This window comes from Pelecanus crispus, chromosome 1 (assembly GCF_030463565.1).
Source record: "Pelecanus crispus isolate bPelCri1 chromosome 1, bPelCri1.pri, whole genome shotgun sequence".
In the NCBI taxonomy this organism is placed as follows: domain Eukaryota; kingdom Metazoa; phylum Chordata; class Aves; order Pelecaniformes; family Pelecanidae; genus Pelecanus; species Pelecanus crispus.
Window position 1 is genome coordinate 112,688,012 of NC_134643.1, and position 20,980 is coordinate 112,708,991.

The 20,980-nt window shown below is 38.2% G+C and overlaps 1 protein-coding gene across 1 annotated transcript in view; it reads left to right on the plus strand.

Annotated features, from left to right (window-relative positions):
- ROBO1 (roundabout guidance receptor 1) overlaps positions 1 to 20,980 on the plus strand; it is a 544,983-nt gene that overhangs the window by 490,160 nt on the left and 33,843 nt on the right. Inside the window, exons 15-19 of the mRNA XM_075712575.1 lie at positions 2,287 to 2,408; positions 4,865 to 5,096; positions 6,371 to 6,492; positions 10,097 to 10,268; positions 17,594 to 17,791. Coding sequence (XP_075568690.1) covers positions 2,287 to 2,408; positions 4,865 to 5,096; positions 6,371 to 6,492; positions 10,097 to 10,268; positions 17,594 to 17,791 — 846 coding nt within the window. The remainder of the gene's footprint in view (positions 1 to 2,286; positions 2,409 to 4,864; positions 5,097 to 6,370; positions 6,493 to 10,096; positions 10,269 to 17,593; positions 17,792 to 20,980) is intronic.

The following is a 20,980-nucleotide window of genomic DNA, read 5'->3' on the forward strand; positions in this document are numbered from 1 at the left end:
GCAGTGTTCTGTTCACTCAACAGAATGGAATGGTTTATAATGGCATGGAAAAACTTCGCTGTCTTCTGGGAATCTAGTAGAGCTGAAGACCTGAGAAACACACAGTGTCTCGGTGAACATAACAACCAATAGATAAAATTTTCATCAAGAGTAAGAAATGTAATTGACTCTCAAATTCTTTAAAGCACTTCCACTCTTCTTCCAATACCATTTCAGTTTTGTCGAAGTTGTGGTCTAGCTAAGCAAGTTCAAAAATTTCCCAGTTCACTTTTGTCTAGAGGGTGGTATAGTCTTGTCCTAAATGCATGTCCAGACCAGGAACGTAACCTATGTTCGTCTGTACGCTCTACCAACATTAACAACAACGTGCTTAGGTGTTCTCACTGACAGTCCCTGTCTTAGAAGCTTGGAACCGAAAAAAGAAACACACGTATTGCACAGATGTGCAAATGGCTGAGCCTATTAATAGTTTGATTCATGTTGTTGGTGACTCATCTTTTATGACTAGCAAAGATAGAACTAATTATTCCACTGACTTTCCTGTTGCACTCTAAGCAGGGTGATATTTAGGCAACTCTCCAAACAGAAGCTTCTACCTTAAATGCTTTCAAACTTTGCAGAGAAGGAAATACTCTGATAAATGGACTGTTTGGTGGAACATACTACACGTGGATACAGCGGTGACTAAATGGAGGGTTTTTTTGTTTTGTTGTTATCAGTGTTCCTTGCTAAGAATCCAGGCTTGTCACCCACTGACTGCACGCTAACCTCAGTTTGCTTCTTTAACTTTGAAGAAATCCCATCTTCATGTAAATATGTTGAGGAAACTGTATGACAAAAGTTCAAAGTCGCATAGGCTTTGTATTCCCAAATGGGAATTATATTTCTGGAAAGAAACTTGTCCTCATGCCTTGTCCTAATGCAGGCTTACAATGGTTCTATTATTATTTAGACAAGACCAAAAGCTGGTAAACTGAGAATATGACCACCATGCAAAAAGCATGCTTTACAACTGTTGCACTTGCATTTAATAAGTGTCTTGTATATCAGCATCAGCTGCGCTATCCAAACCTCAGCTTTCAAGATAGTCTACACATCTACAGTAGTTAGGTAGTTGTAGTTACAGCTTATTACAGTAGTTGTAGTTGTGCATACATTTATATGCAATTTCTGTGTACTCTCTCTTTGACACTTCTTGTAAGCAGACAGGTATGGAAATTTCCAAGGTCTTCAGAGAACAGAACCCTTGAAGATTTCCTGATCTTGCTTTGTTGCTAGTGGAGGTCAGGCAGGGAAGTAGTAGGCTGGAGCAAAGTTTATGTAATGCATTAGTCCGTATCTGGAATTAGATTAATAAAAATTAAAAAAAAAAAAAAAAAGAAAGAGCGAACTCTAAATACTTTTAATTAATTTACCAGTCTCTGATTTTTAGCCATAGTCAGCGTGGTATTTGTTTAAAGTGAAGTGATCAAAGAGAGATATATGAAATCAATACAGAAACTGTGTTACTCTGCTGTCCATAGTACATGTATATTTTAGACACCCTATTAATGATTGCCCTATAAATTTTATACATGTCTGACAGTAATTCTATTTCAGTAAAATATGCTTTTCAAGGGTTCTGCATGCAGAAAATGTGTTTCCATTGTACCATTGTGTATTTTGAGAGGAATTTGTCCCTTCATGCGTATGAGCAATTCTTTTGGCTATAAAATAGACCAAATGTCAGAAGAGCCGGACAGCACTCAGCCATGCTCTGCCTCCTGTTCACAGAAGTCACTTGCCATCAGAGAAGCTGCAGCCATGACTCATTTTACTTTTCTTCAGTTGTTACATTTATTTTGTAATTAAAAAGAGTAAGGTCGCCCATTAATTTATCTGAAGATACAGCTTCTGCTTTTGCTGTTCTTTATAGGTTTACCGGTCTCTTGGAATTTGCAATGACTAATAGAACATTTTCTCCTCCCAGCAGGAAAGAATGAAGAGATGCTGCTGTAGTAATTTACCAAAGACATCACTGAGTGTGGTTTTTCTTTTTATGCAGCATTTCACTCCTGTTTCTCTCTGTTGAAGAAAGTGCAGTGCATTGATTTGGTGCTACCTAAGCATTAGTGATTCGCTGTGGAAAATACTTCATGTAGTTTTTTCTTACCTAATTGGGAAGTACTTAGGGTAAACTTCATTCGTGATAGCATCACGTGCTTTATGATATATTAATTTCTATTTACATATACTTATTTTAACAATCATATATACTTGTGAGAATGGAATTTTAAATTATTACAGATGTTCCACCAACAAGTCAAGGTGTGGATCACAAGCAGGTCCAGAGAGAACTAGGTGATGTAGTACTACATCTGCACAACCCTACTATCCTTTCTTCCTCCTCAATTGAAGTTCATTGGACTGTAAGTATAAATCTGTATCATGGAAGTGGTTATACATACTGCTGAATTGTACTGTTTGCAGTGGAATCACACTTTAAGAAGCTGTGCAGTTTGTATGCTTGCAAATGTTTTTCTCTGGAATGAGTGCTACTCGGGCTTTTCTTTCCTACTTCATTAAATTTTGTCCCTTTTTCACTATTTTATGTCTCCATAGAGAGTGGTGTTTACACTATGGTGAGAGTTTGAGAGTCCTCCTCTGGAAGCTAAAGGACTGATCAAAGCCTTCTTAAGTCATGTCATTTGAAGCTTTTGCACTGCTTTCAGTAGGAAGTGTGTCAGTCCCCTAATGAGATAACGTGGGCACTTCCCTGTCTGTCAGTCACCAGTGGAGAGAAATACTGCATAATTCTGTTTGAAAGTGTTACTTCCATCCTACATACATAGATACTGAGAAACACACCCAAACCCATACAGCCTCCTCTGAACCTGCCCTTTCCCACAGTGCTATGAGTACACCCAGTACAGGGAGAAGAGGCAAAAGGGGCAGACGGTTTTCAGATGTTGTGTTGTCGCTCTGGCGGGAGGAAGCAGGAAGTTGGCTGCATGGAGGATATAGCAGAGGAAATGAGAGAGTGAAGAAACAGTACTGTAGGAGTCCTGAAGCAAGGGGAATGGGAACATACGTGAAAAAGATTCAAGTAGGCTTACAAGGCTGAGGCCTCAGTGAGAGAAAGGATTAGAAGTGGCTTACTGTGGGAGACATTTGGCAATCAAGAGGTAGAAATGAAGAGAAAGAACAACATGGGAACCTGTGAGTACCAAGCAATGAGATAACAAAAGGTAATTCAAAGAAGAGCAGTTTTAAAATAGAAACAGAATGAAGAAAAAATGAGGGATAATTATACCAGGTGCAGGAATAAATCCAAAGGAAGTGAGCTTTGAGGTCTTTTTAAGACTTCCATCTGAACATGTCAATATATTGGCAGGGGCAGTGTAGGAGAGCACAGGGTGTAGGCCCTGCCACGCCACGGCACAACATTTTGAACAGGAACAAAGGTGGTTTTGACTTTGTAGAAGAGCCCTAGCCCAGTGGAGTCCTGGTCCATGACCAGGGCTCCTCGGTGCTGCAAGAGTACAAGTAATATCTGCTGTGTTGCACGGTAATTACACTGTCACCTGCAGTACGGCCACCTGCAGCAGGCAATCTCCTGTTTTGACTAATAACATTAAAACATCTTTGAGGTTCCTAGCATGATTTTGCTTGACCTTTACTTACAGAACAACCTTTTCCAGACAGGCAGTTTTTGTCAGTCTCTTGGGTGGCCTGTGGCTTCTCTGCAATTTCAAAAATAAGCATTACCTCAGTTTCAGCTAACACACACATTCTTTATGTGGTTATTAAAAAAGAAACACTTTGCTTTTTGGAGTAAAATTGGAAGCAAACTGTTTTATTATATCACTGTATGAGATTTTTGAAAATAGGGAAAATCTGATGCACTTTTAAAAAAATTTGTTGTTGTTATTATTGGACTTTCTTATTGATCAGAAATTGAAACTGGTAGTTAAAAGACAGTGAATGCTCCAAGATATCATTCTGTGGTATCTTTCTGTTTCAGCTATAGCCAAACACATTGAGTCCCACCCTCGTTTGCATTAAGATCTCTTTCTCCATGCATGTGATACAAAATGACCTCGGTCTAAAAAGCACTCATGACCACTGAGTAGGATTTTGATCTGCTTTTCCAAGTCTCATCTGTGTTACCGTACTGAGTTTTATGAGCCTCTTCAGAGCCCTCTCAAAACAGCCCTTTCCCTCCAGCAGAGCAGCCTCCTGCTGGGTGGGTGAACGTGGAGGAAGTGCTTGGACAAACCTGCCCTCTGACAGAGCCCAGCCTAATCACAGCGATGGAGATAGTGCCAGCTGGCTGCCCTTTCAATTCACTTTCTCCAGAAGGATGCAGGCAGGAAGCAGTGCTCATTTCGTGGATTTGGGGAGGCTTCCGCACCTCAGGAGAGTTGGCAGGCTCACTCTTTGATCTCCATATTCATCACCCTGAGTTGTGGAGCTGTAGGTCCCCTGCCCTCACCCTCCCCCCTTTCCCCATGTGCCCCCTGCCCTGCCAGGCAGATTCGGGTGGGCAGAAGTCTGCCCTGTGCTGAGCTTCATCGCTCCATGGGTGCAAAGGCTGTTCATTTCACAGATCTGGGGCGTTTTATACAATGCTGTTATCCCCCTTTAATGCCTTCATAAATCCATGGAAACCAGCACAGTTCTACCAGCGTCAAACAGATTAATGCCCTTGTGAATAATCAGGCCTGTAATTTGCTGTAATGCAAGGAGCCTTTATCTGTTTTGGCAGTGTTGTTTACTTTCAAGAAACTGAACAGATAGTCCAAGGATCGTGTGTCGTGTCACAGACATCATTCCTGGTTCGTATTTGTTAAAGGATGTGTTGTGTGTTCTGCTGTCTTGCCAGGTGGACCAGCAATCTCAGTATATTCAAGGATATAAAATTCTGTACCGGCCTACACCCGCGTCCTATGGAGAATCAGAGTGGTTAATCTTTGAAGTGAAGACTCCAACCAAGAACAGCGTTATCATTCCTGAGCTGAAGAAAGGTGTAAACTATGAAATCAAGGCCCGCCCTTTTTTTAATGAGTTTCAGGGAGCAGATAGTGAAGTGAAATTTGCAAAGACCCTGGAAGAAGGCAAGTAGGAACCAGACTGTCTTCATCTTTCCTTTTTTGAAGTAGTAGTCCGGCCTGCTTTGCTCTGATATGTTCATTATTTGATTTTGTTTGAAGTGTGTGCTGTTTGAGAACAGCAATCTGCAGCAGAGGAGGCTGTGTTGGACTGATCATTATGTGAATTGTTTGGTGACACAGAAGTAAATATTCAGAACCACGTGCAAGAGACAGAGAGAGAGAGGGAGGTACAAAAATCCCCTCCCAACACACAATGGGAAATGTGCTTTTTATCTTCACTGCAGTGTGCGCTCCTCCCTGCTGAGTTCATGGTCTGGTCACAAGTGACTTCTGTCAGATTCAAGCACTTGCTAATCAGTATCTTGAGTAGATAGCAGGCACCACAGAAATCATCAAAGCGCTATAGCTGAGGGAATGGAAACCACGTTTTTAGAAGGCTTTTCTATCTGGATCAATCAGTAAGACAAAATGAAAAGATGAATGAGGGCAACAGATATAGCGGACTATATTATGTATTTCCTTCTCATATGTGTGCTAAAAAGAGAAGGTTCATGAAGATCTTCCTTTTCTTGCTGCTCAGGCATAATGAGTATGCAAGGTGGCCAGCGCCTCTGAATAGGGATTTTGGTGCTTCTGTTGGGTAGTGCAACCTTTCCCCTTCTCTCTTCCCTCCCCAGTATAAATGCCATGTAGCTCTGGTTTATTGCTGCGAGTGGTTCAAGAGGTGTGCTTAACTGCATTCGTCCTAAGCATCAGCTAAGCATCCAGTTTTTAGAAAGACTATTTAAAATGCAAAACAAATTATTAGCATAAACGTGTTAATATTACACGTTCTGTCCTGATTTTGGTAAGTTTTCTATTACTCATTATTATTTACACACTAGAGCAACTGAGATTTAGCATTCTATTGGGGTCAATTTATAGACTCCATTTTTCAAAACTTTTGATCCTGGGTGAGATGATTTGAGACCAATGGGGAATTCGGTGCTCCGGACTGTGACATTCAGGTAGTGGGTATCTGAGTTTGGAGAGTCTGGTGACAAGTGTGACTTTTCCTGTCCTGCACAGCAAGACTGCAGCAGAACTCAAGAGCCTGGTTGCAGGTTCACATCACTTTTCTTCTGTATCTTTTTATTTTGTGGGCAAGAACTACCCTCAATGAAGGGTGGGGCATAAAGGAATGCATTTGTATAGCCCATAAACCATCTTCCTCTTAAAAAAGCTCACTTCTGCATGTGATGAACATAACCGTTCAATCCTTCTTTCCGAACGAACAGCTCCTAGTGCTCCACCGCAGAGTGTTTCAGTGACGAAGAACGATGGGAACGGGACGGCAATTGTGGTCACCTGGCAGCCACCCCCCGAGGACAACCAGAACGGGATGGTTCAAGAATATAAGGTACTGCTGGTGTGCCTTGATCCCCTGGGAGAGGGGGTATTGGCCAGGTAGTGACAGATGAGGTTTTTCGTGGATGCTTGGCTCCATCTACTGGTCGGTCAGAGCAAATGAGATGGAAAATCACTTCTTTGACTCAAACTCCCTATTTAGTAATTTCTGCCTAGATGGTAGAAGGCAATTAAAACAGCCTCCATAAATCAAAGCAAAGGGTCAACACTCTTAATTAAAACAACTGCCTTCTTGCCTTCGTTGTAACTAGAGAAATGCACACACAAGTAGAGAGGGAACCATACCTGTTTGAGAACCATTTTGTGACTCAAAGACATTGGCCAAGGTAGTAAATATAAACAGGCTTAATGAGTTGAAAAGCTGAGGGATAATAATTAACAGTGTCAAGATCTGAGTAAATTGTGCGTAACTGGGTAGTTAAAACAAATGGAAAACTTTCAAGTAAAGAATGTGCTTGTGTAATAAATGTATTTAGTGTACAGAAATTTTTCTTCTTTCACACACAGTTGTCGTTCTGCTGTTTAATTTTTAACAAATTTTATTTGCTCATTACGCTATTTGATTTTAACAAATTTTAACAAGTTTTAACAAATTACATTAAAAATATTTATTATTTTATGTTCTTCTAGCAACATAAACTGTATTTATTTTCAGTTCAAATTAGTTTGCAATAATTTACATAGCAAAGTAAATGAAGTTTATTTTCCCTAAGCAAGATACAGATATTCTAAATGTCTAGTTGTGGATATCAAGTAAACTTTATAGCCATGGAGAGGCAGGATCTTGGGATTCAGTCTCCTGCAAATGGGCATTATTGAGAAAATTTTTCAAATGAGAATGTCTTGGCTATTTTTAAGGTTAAAACACTGTGCTATAGACATATATTCCTAGCCTTCAAAACTCATTCTGCTATTTTTTTTTTCCTCAGTAGAAAGGGGAAAGGGAAGAGATCGCTAAGCTTCATGGTCAATTTAGAATAATAAAACGCCTTTCAGAACCTGGTCAATGAGTAAAAACTCAGTTTATGGCTTAGTTTCAGATACATAATGTAATTGGAAAAAAAAATACTTGCAAAGTTATTTTATTTAAAGACAGACCTTGAGCCAAAGAGATGGAATTATTTCTATCAAGAAACTGCATCAGAGGAATGTTAAGGTTGTAAGGACAAAACAATAAAAGTCAGGAAATTCACATTTCCGAGTGGATATAATACCTAACATACTTCCTAGAATTCAGAGGTAATAGGCTGTCAGATGTAGGAGCAAGCGTCTTGTAGTGCTTGTGTAGCAGTAGATGTCACACTGACACGTTTCACATCTACATTTATTGTGTGGATGCCGTTGTTTTCCTTTGTGCTTTTCACCATGGACAGAAAACAGGCACAATGAATATATATGTAATTGCTATTTAAGTTGCTACATGAAATTAATATTTTTGTCTAAAAACTAAATAAATGCAGAACTAGTGATTTAAGATTAACAACTAATAACAAGAAAAAACCAAATAGAAGTCTTGCAAATTTTTCTCTTTTTTTTTTTCCTTTTTGTTTTTCTATCTCCTATGTATTCTCCCAGAAAAAAAGGTACGCGTATGTGGGGGAATCCTTTGTTTTCCCAGCAACTCGGATCTAAAGCAAGAGTGTACCTGCTTTAATTAAAGGCTAAAATAAATAGGAAGGAGGATACCATCTTAACTGAAGAAGTGTCAGCAGCACACACAAAAAGGCAGAAATTCAAATCACAGCAGAAGTCATTCCCTCCTTCCCTAGCATGAAGTTAGAAATTCTCTTGCTGTACTAATTCTTTCTTCATTTATGTGTTTATTATAACGTTAATTCCTCCTTCCTTCATAACATTCTAAAAGTTTGTTTTCACTTGCCTATTTAGGTTTGCAATCAAATATAGTATGGCAAGCACTGAACAACCTGATGTTTAACTTAACATTCTTGTTTTGTGAATTCCTTCATGTATTTGAGTGCCTAAGAATAAAACATTTTTATGATTTAGTAGTGCATAGTTACAAGTACATAATAAATTTTTGTTGTTTGCACATACACCATTGTACAAGGTGGCAGTAACAATTTCTGTGAAAATTACATAAGTCAAAATGTGGATTTAAATCTTTTGTTCCTCACTTTATCGAGTTCTTATTTACATAAGAGCATTTTCATGGACCATCCCTTAGGATTTAAGAGCAATATTACTAATATTACTAATAATTATACTACTGCTACTGACTGAAACAGTCTCTACTTAGTATCAGAATATAAAAAGAAGATTCTCTTCTCTTTGTGTGCTCTGACCTGCTCTGCAGCAGCAGTTATGTATATGCTGTGTTGGGATTCTATTTCAAAGTAGCTTAAAATACATTTCAGATCCTCTAGTAGTGTCCCACTAGCCTTGTTTCAATCCCTGACATCCAGAGAAGGAAAAAGGGTCTTGCAATGTCCTGGAGGTGAAATGAAATTTCCAGAGTCCAGGCAGAAAGAGCCCTACAGAAAGGGCCCTAGCAATTGTTCTACACATGAAACTCTAGCTTACTGACCTGGCAATCTCCACAGTGGCAGAATTGCATGAGGGATTAAGAGCAGCTATATGGGTACTAAATCTTTCAGAAGCTCCGTATGTCAAAAGCAAAATCTTCCCTCCTGTGTACAACCAGCACAGGTTCAGAAATGCTGCTGTTCTCGGGGAAGTTTGCTTCTTCACAGAGATAAAGTACTGAATTTAACTTTCTGGATAAATATTCATTGTAGAGCAATACATTTATGGGAAGGGCATAAAAAGGAAATCAACACAGCATCAGTTTTTTTAGCAGATCTGGATTAGCTGCTACTTCACCTTTAATAGCAGTTGGGAGTTCAACCATACTCTTAAAAGCTTTTGCCACATCAGTGGTGCAGGCCTAAAGAGATAAAAATATCTCATCATAGTGTTTCTCCCAATCAATTAATATCACTGATGTAATTTATGAAGTGGTTAATTGAAGTTGTTAGAGCTGTGTCCTGATCTCAACCAAAAAACGAGATCTGATATCATGCTGTTGTCTCTCAATAGAAGATGGCATCTTCCTTGCCACTTGCTGCCATTTTTTAAAAAAAAGATAATGTTTGGATTCCAGCGTGACATTGGTTCTCTTGTGACGTCATGTGATGAAAGACTTGCCCTTGCACTTGAGTGAAGAAAGCCTTGCTTGACGAATGATTCCTGAACAAGAGAATTGCAAATTCATTTAACTGGATGCTCTTGCTTTATTGTTTATGTGAACGATTCTTGGCTACAGGGCTTCCCTTATTTGTTCCGTGTTACTGATGCTTTTAGTTTTATTAGCACTGATGTCACTGGTTGAACTGTAAATTAATTACCATAAACTCATCAAATACTTATAGTAGTTGGAGCTGCTCTTTGGAACAAGAAGTATCTTTTCAGTATTTGTACAGTGCCTAGGACAGCAATCCATGACTGCAGATGTTAGAGTAGTGACAAATTCTAAATTTCTTTATCCAGCAGAAAGGAATCTGTCATCCTTCCTTCTGCTTATCCTTTGGTGTTGAATTTTGAACATTTATACGTACCATATGCTTACTTCCCTGCAGGTTTGGTGTCTTGGCAATGAAAGTCGATACCATATAAACAAGACGGTAGATGGTTCCACCTTTTCTGTAGTCATCCCCTCCCTAGTTCCTGGTATTCGATATAGCGTGGAAGTGGCAGCAAGTACTGGGGCAGGACCTGGAGTGAAAAGTGATCCCCAGTTTATCCAATTAGGTAAGCCTGCTAGTAATCCTACCTATTGGTGTCAATGATTTTTGTTTGTTTACTTTTGTCTTTTATGGCACCAGAAATTCTTTCAAGACAAGTGAAATATATAGTGTTACTTGATCTCTGGAATAGCAGGATTTGGCATTTCTGGTTTTAAACTTGCCTTAGAACTGCATTCTAAAGATGGGATTATAACAGCGCAGTTTTTTTTTTAAAGTCCCAATTCAGCAGTGCTTTTTGGTTATTGATTTTTCAAACTGAATTTTCACACTTAAGACTGGTGTAATAAAGCATCTAGGGGAGTATGAATCACTAAGTGTTGGCTCACTTTAGTTTAGGGATGTAATTTGTCTTGATCAGATTTCATCTTTCTTTATTGAAGCCAGAAACCAAGAGCATGCTGAAATTAGGCACAATAAATATCAACTATGTGTGTAAGCTAGTAAATAACCTGAGTACAGGAGAAGGAGGTACACAGATGACTTACAATATTCTTGACCTCCTAACTTCATTTACACCGAACATTTTTCTGTCATAAATGCAGATCTGGGGCATTGCTCCTGGATGTATCTGGGAGAAATACATCTTTGCTGTTGGTTAACTGAAGATTTTTTAAAGTAGTTTTAGGTATAGTCATGTGCTGCTTTACTAGTATGCCTGTATCAAAATACCTTATCTTTCCAGTATATAACTGTGAAAGCAAACTCAGCATGTCGCTTCGGACTTTATGCCCTGTCTATCTCTGTATCATAAGTAGACCTTCCTTGTTATTTCACTTTTTATATTTAAAAATCTATAATTACTACATGTGAAAAGAAGACCAAACGAATAATATATTATCTGGGAAATTACATGTACATTTCCTTGGCTATTAAAATGAAGGTCATCTTTAACTTATTTAACTTACAGAGGCATATGATTCCCAATTACATTAATAGAGATTTTACAATAAAATTGCACACAGCTTGTATGATATTCCACTAATATGTGCAAAACCCCATAGTTATTTGTTGGATTGTTCTTTCCTACAGCCAGCTTTCCTGTCAAGGTCAAGTTTGCTCTATATGGCTTAGATTTTGAAAATTTTAAATTAGTGAGGCTTATGAGCGTAAAATAATGGGGTAACCTCGATGTTCAAAGCCAAAGACTTCATAACCACTTTTTTTTTTTTCCTTTTCTATGATGATAAGCAAATGCTAAATGAAGGTGAATTTTATAATGGAACTTAATCACTTTGGGGTTTTGGTAAGTGGAAAAAGAAACAAATGAGGCTCTGTCAGGGTAAGATTTTTGCCTGCTTCTGGGTTCCTGGCCTTTACTGACACTATGTTAGAAAGCATGGAGCAATCACACACCTCAGAGGATGTTCAAAAGTGGAAGTCTGGTAGAATCCATATATTTCCTTGTGGTTGGGGTTTGCTTTCATAGTCTGTACTGCTTGTTTCTAATTGTGGCATGGCCAAATCTACATATACTATAGTAAAAATCCCATCATTTGGTTATTACATGGCAAAGACCTGGAGACAGGAGTCTTACGGAGATCCATACCACTAGAAGCAGCACCAAGAAATACCTAGACAGTGCTGCAGTCCTTTCAGCAACTGCAGAAGGCTGCTGAAAATGAGTACTTAAATTTAAGAGGAATATCCTTTAGTAGCACCCATCAACCTAAAATCATCAAGGCAGAAGAAAGGCTGCAGTATACCTGACTCTACCCTGTGATGCAAGTTCTCCTACAGCCCCCGCAAGGAATCACATTCTTAGTTCTTGGATGTGCTCCCAGCATGGGGGTGGAGCAGGCACTGGAGTTTTCTGGTAGCTCTTCTGAAGAAAGAAAATTAATTTGTTGATGTCATCAATTGGCACTTTTCACCAGCAATAAATTACATGGTTACAGAGAGAGGGAAGGGAGGCCAGGGAGGGGCAGGAAAGAGGACTAAGGATGCTACTTTTAGGATGTTTTTCAAAGAGTCCTGACTCCCTGTACCTACGTGCTCTAGGAACTGCGTGTTTGCCACTGACAACTTAAAGTTTCTATGTTTTTGTCACTGATCCCAACTATTCCTTCAGGAAATCATTTCCTGATACCTGAATTAGTACAATCCTTACTACTACTTTTTTTTCTTTAACTAATTAAGAATTCCATCTGTGGAAACGGAATATACTATATGATTTAGATATTCACTCACTTTTTTTTTTTTTTTTTTTTTTTTAAGAACTTTTCATTAAAATCAAACATGTGTCTCCTTATAATGTGTTTTTATTACAAAACTGTGCGACTAGGTTGTGGCTGGCTCTGGAGCATCCAAAGAGGAGGGTTTTTTTCCCCCAGCGTAGCCTACTGTCTTGCACAGCGACCTGATATTTGGGTCTGCGTGCTGTGCAGGGTGCTCCCAGGTTTGTGGCTGTGAGAAATGCCTGGGCAGGGTTTCAGCTGGGTGTGTGACAGGAGGAAGCTTCACCTGTCGGAGGCCACCTTCCAGAACAAGAGGGGAGGACAGGAGACACTGGATTCTCTGAGAGCTGAGGCGTGCAGTCGCAGTCCCATGCATCAGCTGAGCTGTGATAACTGACCTTGTGCACGCACTTAACCTGTTACAAAGACAAGTATAAATTGTAAGCTCAAAGCTCTCTCATTTTCCATGTCTCGGCTGACATGAAGCAGCTCACTGAGCTGCAGTACCCCAGACTTCCCGTGCCGCCAGGGACAAGCCAACAATATACTTGCTTGTTATTCAAAGATCACCTTTCAGTGTTTAAAATCATGAGATTGACTGAAAAATCATGTGTCTTCTTAAAACACTCCCCTTGGGGCTTCTGAATTTTCCTCTTGGCTTTGGAATGACTTTTTAAAGCTTTCTGTGGAATTCCAAGGGCTGGAAAACCGTTTGTTTGTTTGTTTTAAAAGAAAAGTTGATATTTTATGTAAAGAAAGACTGCAAGAGCTTGGGTGTTAAGGAAAAAAAAAATCGTATTTCATGAGAGCTAGACACAGCTCACTATATTGTGTTTATACTGTGCTGTGGAGAAAAAAAAATCATAGAATTTTGATAGAACGTTCTTTCTTATCACATGTAACTTCAGGACATTGGTTACAAAAATGATCTGTACAGAAAGGTGAGAACTATCACAACAATTTTTTTTTTTTGCTGATCTCTAGCCTAACTTTTGTACAGTGCTGGGATACTACCTATGATAGCTTGGCAGTATTACCTATGCTTGTTGGCCAGTAAGAAGTGAAATTAGAACATAATGCAACATATTTTATTCAGGGTACCAGCTCTGAGAAGCCCCACAACTGCAGTTAATGTTACTCTTAAACACATAATGTGTGTGAATATATGGTATGCACTTATTTATTCAGAGATGTCTGCACAATTGTTATAAATGTTGAGTGCATTATTCATTCAACCAGTCATGTCTCAAGTGTACAAAACACAAAGTCGCATTGAATCTTTATTATTCTAATTGCTTCATTTAGGAGATGCGATTTGTGAACTAGCTAGCATGCCTTCAGGGGTATGATTCTGTCAGCCCTTCAAGTACTTCTAGTGTAATAGTTGTAAGGTTTTTTTGTTGATATTTTGTTCTTGTGGCCTGCAGATGACTCGAAGAAAGTAATCTCTTTTTTTTTCCCACACAGCAAACCCTTCCAAACCAGTTCGGTGTTGTCTCCTCAAACTGTATGTTATAAGATCGAAGAGCAAAACTGATATTTTTCCAGTTTTGGAAATGTATATAACTAGAAAGGAGACAAAAGAGCATATTCTTAACCTGGTAATATTTTACCAACTAATTTTCATATTCCATCGTGCACATATATTTGAGGAAACGCTCAGGCATTATGTTACAGATTCCAGGTGCTTTGCAAGTTTTGAATCACCAGAATTAGAAATGACAACAAAACTTAGATCTTCCTACTTAACATTTGTAAATTTTGTATACTAAATGAGACAGGCACTTGCAAAAGTACCATTCCATAGGTTGAACACGTACCAGGCAAAGTTAAGTTTGCCTGCACACCTGTGAACCTGGAATTTCCTGTCTTTTTCGAATCTTTGGCATTCCAATCTTAATTGTATATTAATCTTTTATTTGACGTTTAACAACTTAAATGTTAGTTTTTACATTATTATTATTATTTATATGCATATTTAACATTAGAGAATTAGAGGTCCCAGTTCTTCTCAATGTAAATTCCAATTAGTTTTCATTGAAGTTTGAAACCTGGAGCTTCAAGACAGTCAAATCGCGTAGCTTGTGAACAATAGCCATAGCAACATTATCTGTGATTATAAAGAAGGCTCTTATCTTGGGGTGGAAGAAGGACGGATGAGTCACTGTGATAATATGCTGGTTTCAGGGAATTGTGGGATCAGCCTGCGCCAACAACTCTGAGGCATTTTCAAGTACATTAAATGCTGCGGCTGCTGCTCTGGCAGTAAGATGCGCTTTGCCTTAGAATGTTTATGTTCACTTATTATTTTGGCACGTCTCCCCGAGGAGTGCAAGCAGGAACAGGAATGTTGATTATGAACCGTTTCTATCTCAGTCAAAGCTTCCAGAAATTTCCTGGGATGGAGAAAAAGTACTTTTTTTAGATCAAGAGCTTTTTTCCCGACTGATCATTCAGGGTCTCACAGGACTATTATGGAGAGGGAAGATGCCCTTCTCAAAGAAAGGCTTCCAAGATAATGTTCCTGGAAATTTTTAGTAATGAGGGGTTCACTAGATTTAATTCCCTTTGCTTTATATTTAGCTTAGTTTCTGGTTTTGAATTATGAGAGGAGCAGGACATAGGTCAAATGTAGCCTCTTGCAAGCTTTTCCATCTTCTTTTCTATGATGCTGTTTATATGACTGTACATGAACACATACACATTTTTCTCTTCACCGTGTGTGTAAATATATATGAGCTAATTTAATGTAATGGCTCTAACAGTCCACCCATGTACAATGTGCCATAAGCCTCGTTTCTTAAAAGCAAATATATTATTATGCTGTTCTTATGCTTGCAATGGCTAGCAAAATAATACCATGAAATGAATCTTAATTAAAAAATAGAACAATAAATGTTCAAAGAGATTTTTCAGTATTTTGTAATCTTCAGGCATGCATTGACTGAGCAATGCAGAATGTATATGTAAAAGTACTGTCTTTCTGTATGGCTGAATTGTTGACATGTTTAAAAAGGATTCTTATTTGGCTTTTGAGTTGGAGATTATTTTTTTTCCCATGGATTTATTGTTTTAAATACATATATTTAAAGGATCAGAGAAAAAATATTTATCAGTCTTCTGAATTTATTCAGAACCACAGGTTCTTCGGAAATCCTTTGTTCTATTCCATTAAGATGTACAAGGTAGTGTAGCTGTTTAAAAATATAGAAATAGTAGGCTTACTCATTTTGAAAAGAGACTGATGATGCAAGTTTTCATATCTTAATATGGCCTCAGCTGCAAAGAGACAGAAGATGAGATAAAGAGTGACAGATTTAATTCATTGGTCACAGTATACTTTATACGTATAAGCCCATCTGGCCACTTGTATGGAACTTCACTTGGCTGTCTCCATAAAATCTGAAGCAACCCATCTTAACCTTGCACAAATAGGCGTGAAATCTATAAACCCAGCAGACACAAAGGGTGTATTAGTAAGAAAAGAATGAGTCTGCCTGCTGAACTTTCAGACTAGGCAGTGCACTTAGGATCACAGAAGATAAAGGGACCTGAAATATGAAATAAAATTTCCAATAAGGTAGCAGTCAAAGGCAGTGGTGATTCCTCGGCAAAATAGGTATTTGACCTCGATGTCGCAAAAACTGAAATCTGGAATTCTTCACTGGAAGAAGCTGTTATTAATTTAACCATTTGCCATTCAAAAAACGGTCCTTTTCCAGAGGAGGTTTGTTATTTGTATGATTTGTTGTGATTCCATCTGCTGTTTGTATTGCAGTTTCTTATATTTTATTTAGGCTTATTTTGGAGTAATGCAAGGCATGTCATCGTGAAAAAAATAAAAATCTATTCACTGCTTAGTTCATAAGGATAAGGTGTTGTTTTTTAAGTTTATATGGTTTTCATTTCTTCTATAGTTTATATCAATAGAATTAATAACAGCACCTTTCTACTTAAAACACTAATCTCTTATTTTGAATCTGATGTCACTACTCATAGTAAAAAGCAACTGTGGGATTTACACAAGAATAAAAATGGGTATTTCAAAGACTGAGCTGTGGAATGTGTAAAGCAATATCCGCTCTGAGTAAAGGTTTCAAATTCTTGCCCTCACCCTGTGCAGTAATGAAATTTCCAGGAAGCACTCACTGTAGTGGTAAAAAATCAGGAAGGCAGTATTTTGTCTTTGAGGCGCTTCATTTCATTTAGAAAGCGTTGGTCACTAACTGAGTATTCTTCCTGCTGTTCCTAGAAGGTTCCTGCAAAAGTTCAGTACGGAAAGAGCAGAAAAGACCGATTCTTGCAGGTGCTTTCTCTATTAAAAAAAATAAAAAGTGTGTGGAAAAATACATGTTCTTTATTTTGATGTGGGATATTTAAGGATAAACTGTTTTTGAAAAGGGCTTCTTGTTCAGTAATAATGAGACTGATTATTTTTGCCAATTCCTAACTCATTTTTTAGTTATCCTTTAGCTTTTTCATTCATGTCAAGAGGGCAGGATTGGTCTTTTGCTTTTGTATATCCTTTTAAATATTCAGCCTTTTTTAATTGAGGTCAAAGTGAGAGACTGCAAAGTGTACGTTAGACTGTGTATTACAAGATAGAAGTCATCTGTCAGGAACTGCTAAATTAAAATGTGTCCCTCAATACCAACCTCAGTGTGAATGTACTTTGAATTTGTAATTCTGTGATTTTCAGTTATGACAGTGGATGTTTGGGTAGCTGACTTCTACCCGTTCTCAGAGCTCAAAGAACAGACTACGCATGTTTCATACTTGAACTTTCTTTTGCTTGCTGTGTTCTTTGCTGGCTTTCTAAATAATTTTCTGAAGCTGGTGTTCCTTTGCTAAAATAAACAAACAAAAAAAAAGCAGTCCCCAAGTTCAAAATTTATGAGCCTAACTTTCTATGTGTGTGCCTAGTGTCCTGATTTTAGCAGGTTTCATAAGCAAACAAAAGCCAGTGAAGTTGGAGGTACCTGTCTTATATGGAAAACAAGAAATGGAAAACCATTTCTATCTAGACCTGTAAAAAGAGTATTTTGCAGAGCAGTCTTAACGAAAAACTAGACTACGGTTAGGTCAGTTCTTTTCATGCTGCCTTTTACAGTTGCTCATTGAAATTAATTTGCTATTTTGGGTGTCGTCTTTTCAGATTCTCATGGAAACCCTGTGTCTTCAGAAGATCAAGTCAGTTTAGCCCAGCAGATTTCTGATGTAGTAAAGCAGCCGGCCTTTATTGCTGGAATCGGTGCAGCCTGTTGGATTATCCTTATGGTCTTCAGCATCTGGCTATATCGCCACAGGAAGAAGCGAAATGGACTCAGTAGTACTTACGCTGGTATCAGAAAAGGTGCCGTATTCTATATTTCAGTCCGCTGACTGCTGAATGTGTTTACTGCCTATTTACTTTATCATCAGTCTCTTGTTCTTCTATGACTTGATGCAGGAACGATCAAATTACTTCAGTACTTTCAGGAAGCGTGGATCAGGAGCCAACGCAGAAAGCAGCAATATTTACACGACGTGTAAAACCTGGCTTTAAAGCATAAGCCTTTAGCAAAATAACTAGAGTAGCTTTTCATAAAGATACTCCTACAAATGACAAACGTAAAGATGGTTTTAAGGCTGGGAGCTTCCAATATGCCCTTGCTACCTGACACCGTACCATCTGAAAAAGTCAAGTGGACGGTAGTTCATTGTCCCTCCTGTTTGATCCTTTGCTTGCTGCTAAGAATACTAACAGTGGTGTACCTTACAGTAACACTTTTGGTGCGTGTACTTGAATTTCCTTGTGTTCCAGGGGAATGTGGTGAAGCGGCTGTTTGCAAAAGCACAACAGTCAATAATACTTTCCAAGAGTCTTTCATAAATGCTGTTGTGAGACCCTTCGTTGGGACTGAATTCTGGGGCTATCCCATCTTGCATCTGCATTCAGTTAGAATGGCAGCAGTGGGACTAACTTAGAGCACTCTTCATGTTATTGATACCATTTGTATCAGATTGTCAGTGGGCAAGCAGTGCTTTACAGTATACTCTGTGACAAAACTAGAACCTCCAGCTGGAAGATCTGCTGGAATAAAAACTTGATTTCTCCTGATTCAGTAATCTTTTGATTAAGCCCTGAAGTTAAAGCTGAATTCAATAAGCTACAGTTCATTACATCTCAAAGCAGTACCTCATAGGCACTCATAGAGTAAGAACCATAAATTCTGGAATGAATCAGAGATCCTGCTTTTGAAGAAATAGAGGGAGAATGTTTGATATTTAGCAATGAAAAGATAGACCTAGGCTTAAAAGATACACATATCTTAATGTATGAAAGGTGTCATGAGATCACGTTCTTTAGTCACTTCAAGAATGAATGTGTGATGGGCAAGACAAATAGGCAAATACAACACAAATGTTTTTAAACAGTAGCAATGTGTTGCTATGAAAAAGAAGCAGTGCTAAAAATATCAACTGAGTGAGTGGATACATGGAAATAGTTCTGGAGTGTTGCAGAGTTTAGGGTGTCCCCCATGCTACTAAAGTATCAATGCTCACAGTAGACTTCAGGCACAGTGGTTGTAGCAGAGTTGTAACCACAGAAATCAGGGATGAATTTCACCTTTGATTTTGTTTGGTTAGGATTTCTTAGGTAAGAGAGACCCTGACATACTGCTGCATTGGCCTGCGCTGTTTTGTTTTACTAATAGCATGCTGCCATGCTGCCTTTCTACAGTTCTATCAAACTAACATCACTATGCTTTCAGCAGTACCTATGATTAAGCAAAAGGCATTCAATTTGTCCTTAAAAAGGGTTACTTTAATGACATCAGCTATTGTTCAAAACAGCTGTGTTTTTCAGTATCTGTAAAAATATCTTTTGTGTAATTTGGTGGGGATTTTAATGAAAATACAGAGGAAAGTAGGGTCTGCATCTCCATTATCAAGTATTCTTCATGAAAAAAGCCATCTTTAGTGAAATACAAATTGCAGAGTAGTTTGCTACTCTGCAGTGCATCGAGTCATCACTGCAAGCCCAAACTTTCTTCAGTCTTTCATTTATTTATTTTTATATTTAGCTTCAGGCCTGACATCTGTTAAAATACTTCACTACTCCCACACATACATATTGTACTAGCACTCTTACACACTCAGAAGAGTTTATTAATAGAAGCTCTGAGAATTAAGTTATTCTTTCCTGTGGTAGTGATAAAGATTTCATTTAGTTGAACCTCTGTTCATCTGTTCCTCAGTTCCTTAAGAAACTAAACTAGGTTTAGTACTTGGCTCACAGAAGAGTAATGAGACAGTAGTTTAAGATTTTTTTTCAAGTCCTTGTGATTGCAAATTAATTTTGAGACACTTGATTCTCTTTTGAATAGCTCTGGTTTAAATGCACCTTCTATTTTAATGAAAGATTGTTACTATGGTTCTGCATTTTTGAATGTAGCTAAATTAAACTTGACTGTGTGAAAAGGCCTAGCTCAAAGAAAATACAATGGAATTCCCAAGATAAAGATCTGTGCTACAAATGAAGCCTGAAATGGGCAAATGCTCAGAGGTTTTTCTTTTTTTTGCTTGGTGTTATATCCCTGGAAATAAATTGGCTTGGTAAAAGGGGGAAAAAAACTACCACGTATCCTAAATTACAACAAGACGACACTCTGGACTCCCCCCAAACATCAGAGTTATTGTAAAAATTAGATTAAGCAGTTGTTCTCTTAGCCAGGACCTTTTCTTTCTGTGCCAGGTTTGCTGGTCAAATTCTGTCTCAAGGCTACTTTTAGTGAATATTTTATTGTTTCTCGTACATTTCTCTTTGCTGTCATTAGATCGAAAAGGGCAATGTTAGCCTTTTTCTGCCCATCAGTGATAGAAAAACTATACTGTCTTGTCAACAGGAGAGGGGGCATGTGCTAATAGGAAGAGCAGATACTAGTGCTCTGTATTTGGATTAGAGACCCTATTGATCCAAAGAGGATTTATAGTAGCTGTGAGAGTGAAGATTGTCAAGCAATGTCATTGTTCCGTTGTTAACCTTTCCCTCTTAAAGCCAAGGGTTGAATGGTAGAAAGGTGTTACATCTAGGGAGATTTTTTTATCTTTTTTTGTGATTATTTAAGAAAGAAAGGTAATAACTCTGTTAAACAGTCTCATCTATGAAAACAAAAATTAATTGCTGCAGTAGATTTTAGTGCCTTTATTACAGTGAGAGTTGGTGCCGTTCTTGATTCAGAGACAGTAAAACAGCAGTTCTCTTTGTTCCTTTATATGATTATTATTTCCTTACTGAATACTTAAGCGTGCCTATTAGTTCAGCGTAATGAGCATTTACTTAGTGAACTGCAGATAAGATTCAATAGGACCTTGATAAGGCTTTGTTAAGGAATTTGTCATTCTGCATTCTAAAATGATTAACAGTGTGGGGGTTTCGTTTGTGCTAGGATTTTCAGAAAAACTTAAAACACCAGACTGAGGGGTATTTGAAAGGCTGAACCACAGCCCGGTCCCCTCAGGAGCACAATAGAATATCAAGCTTTTTTTTCAGAATAGT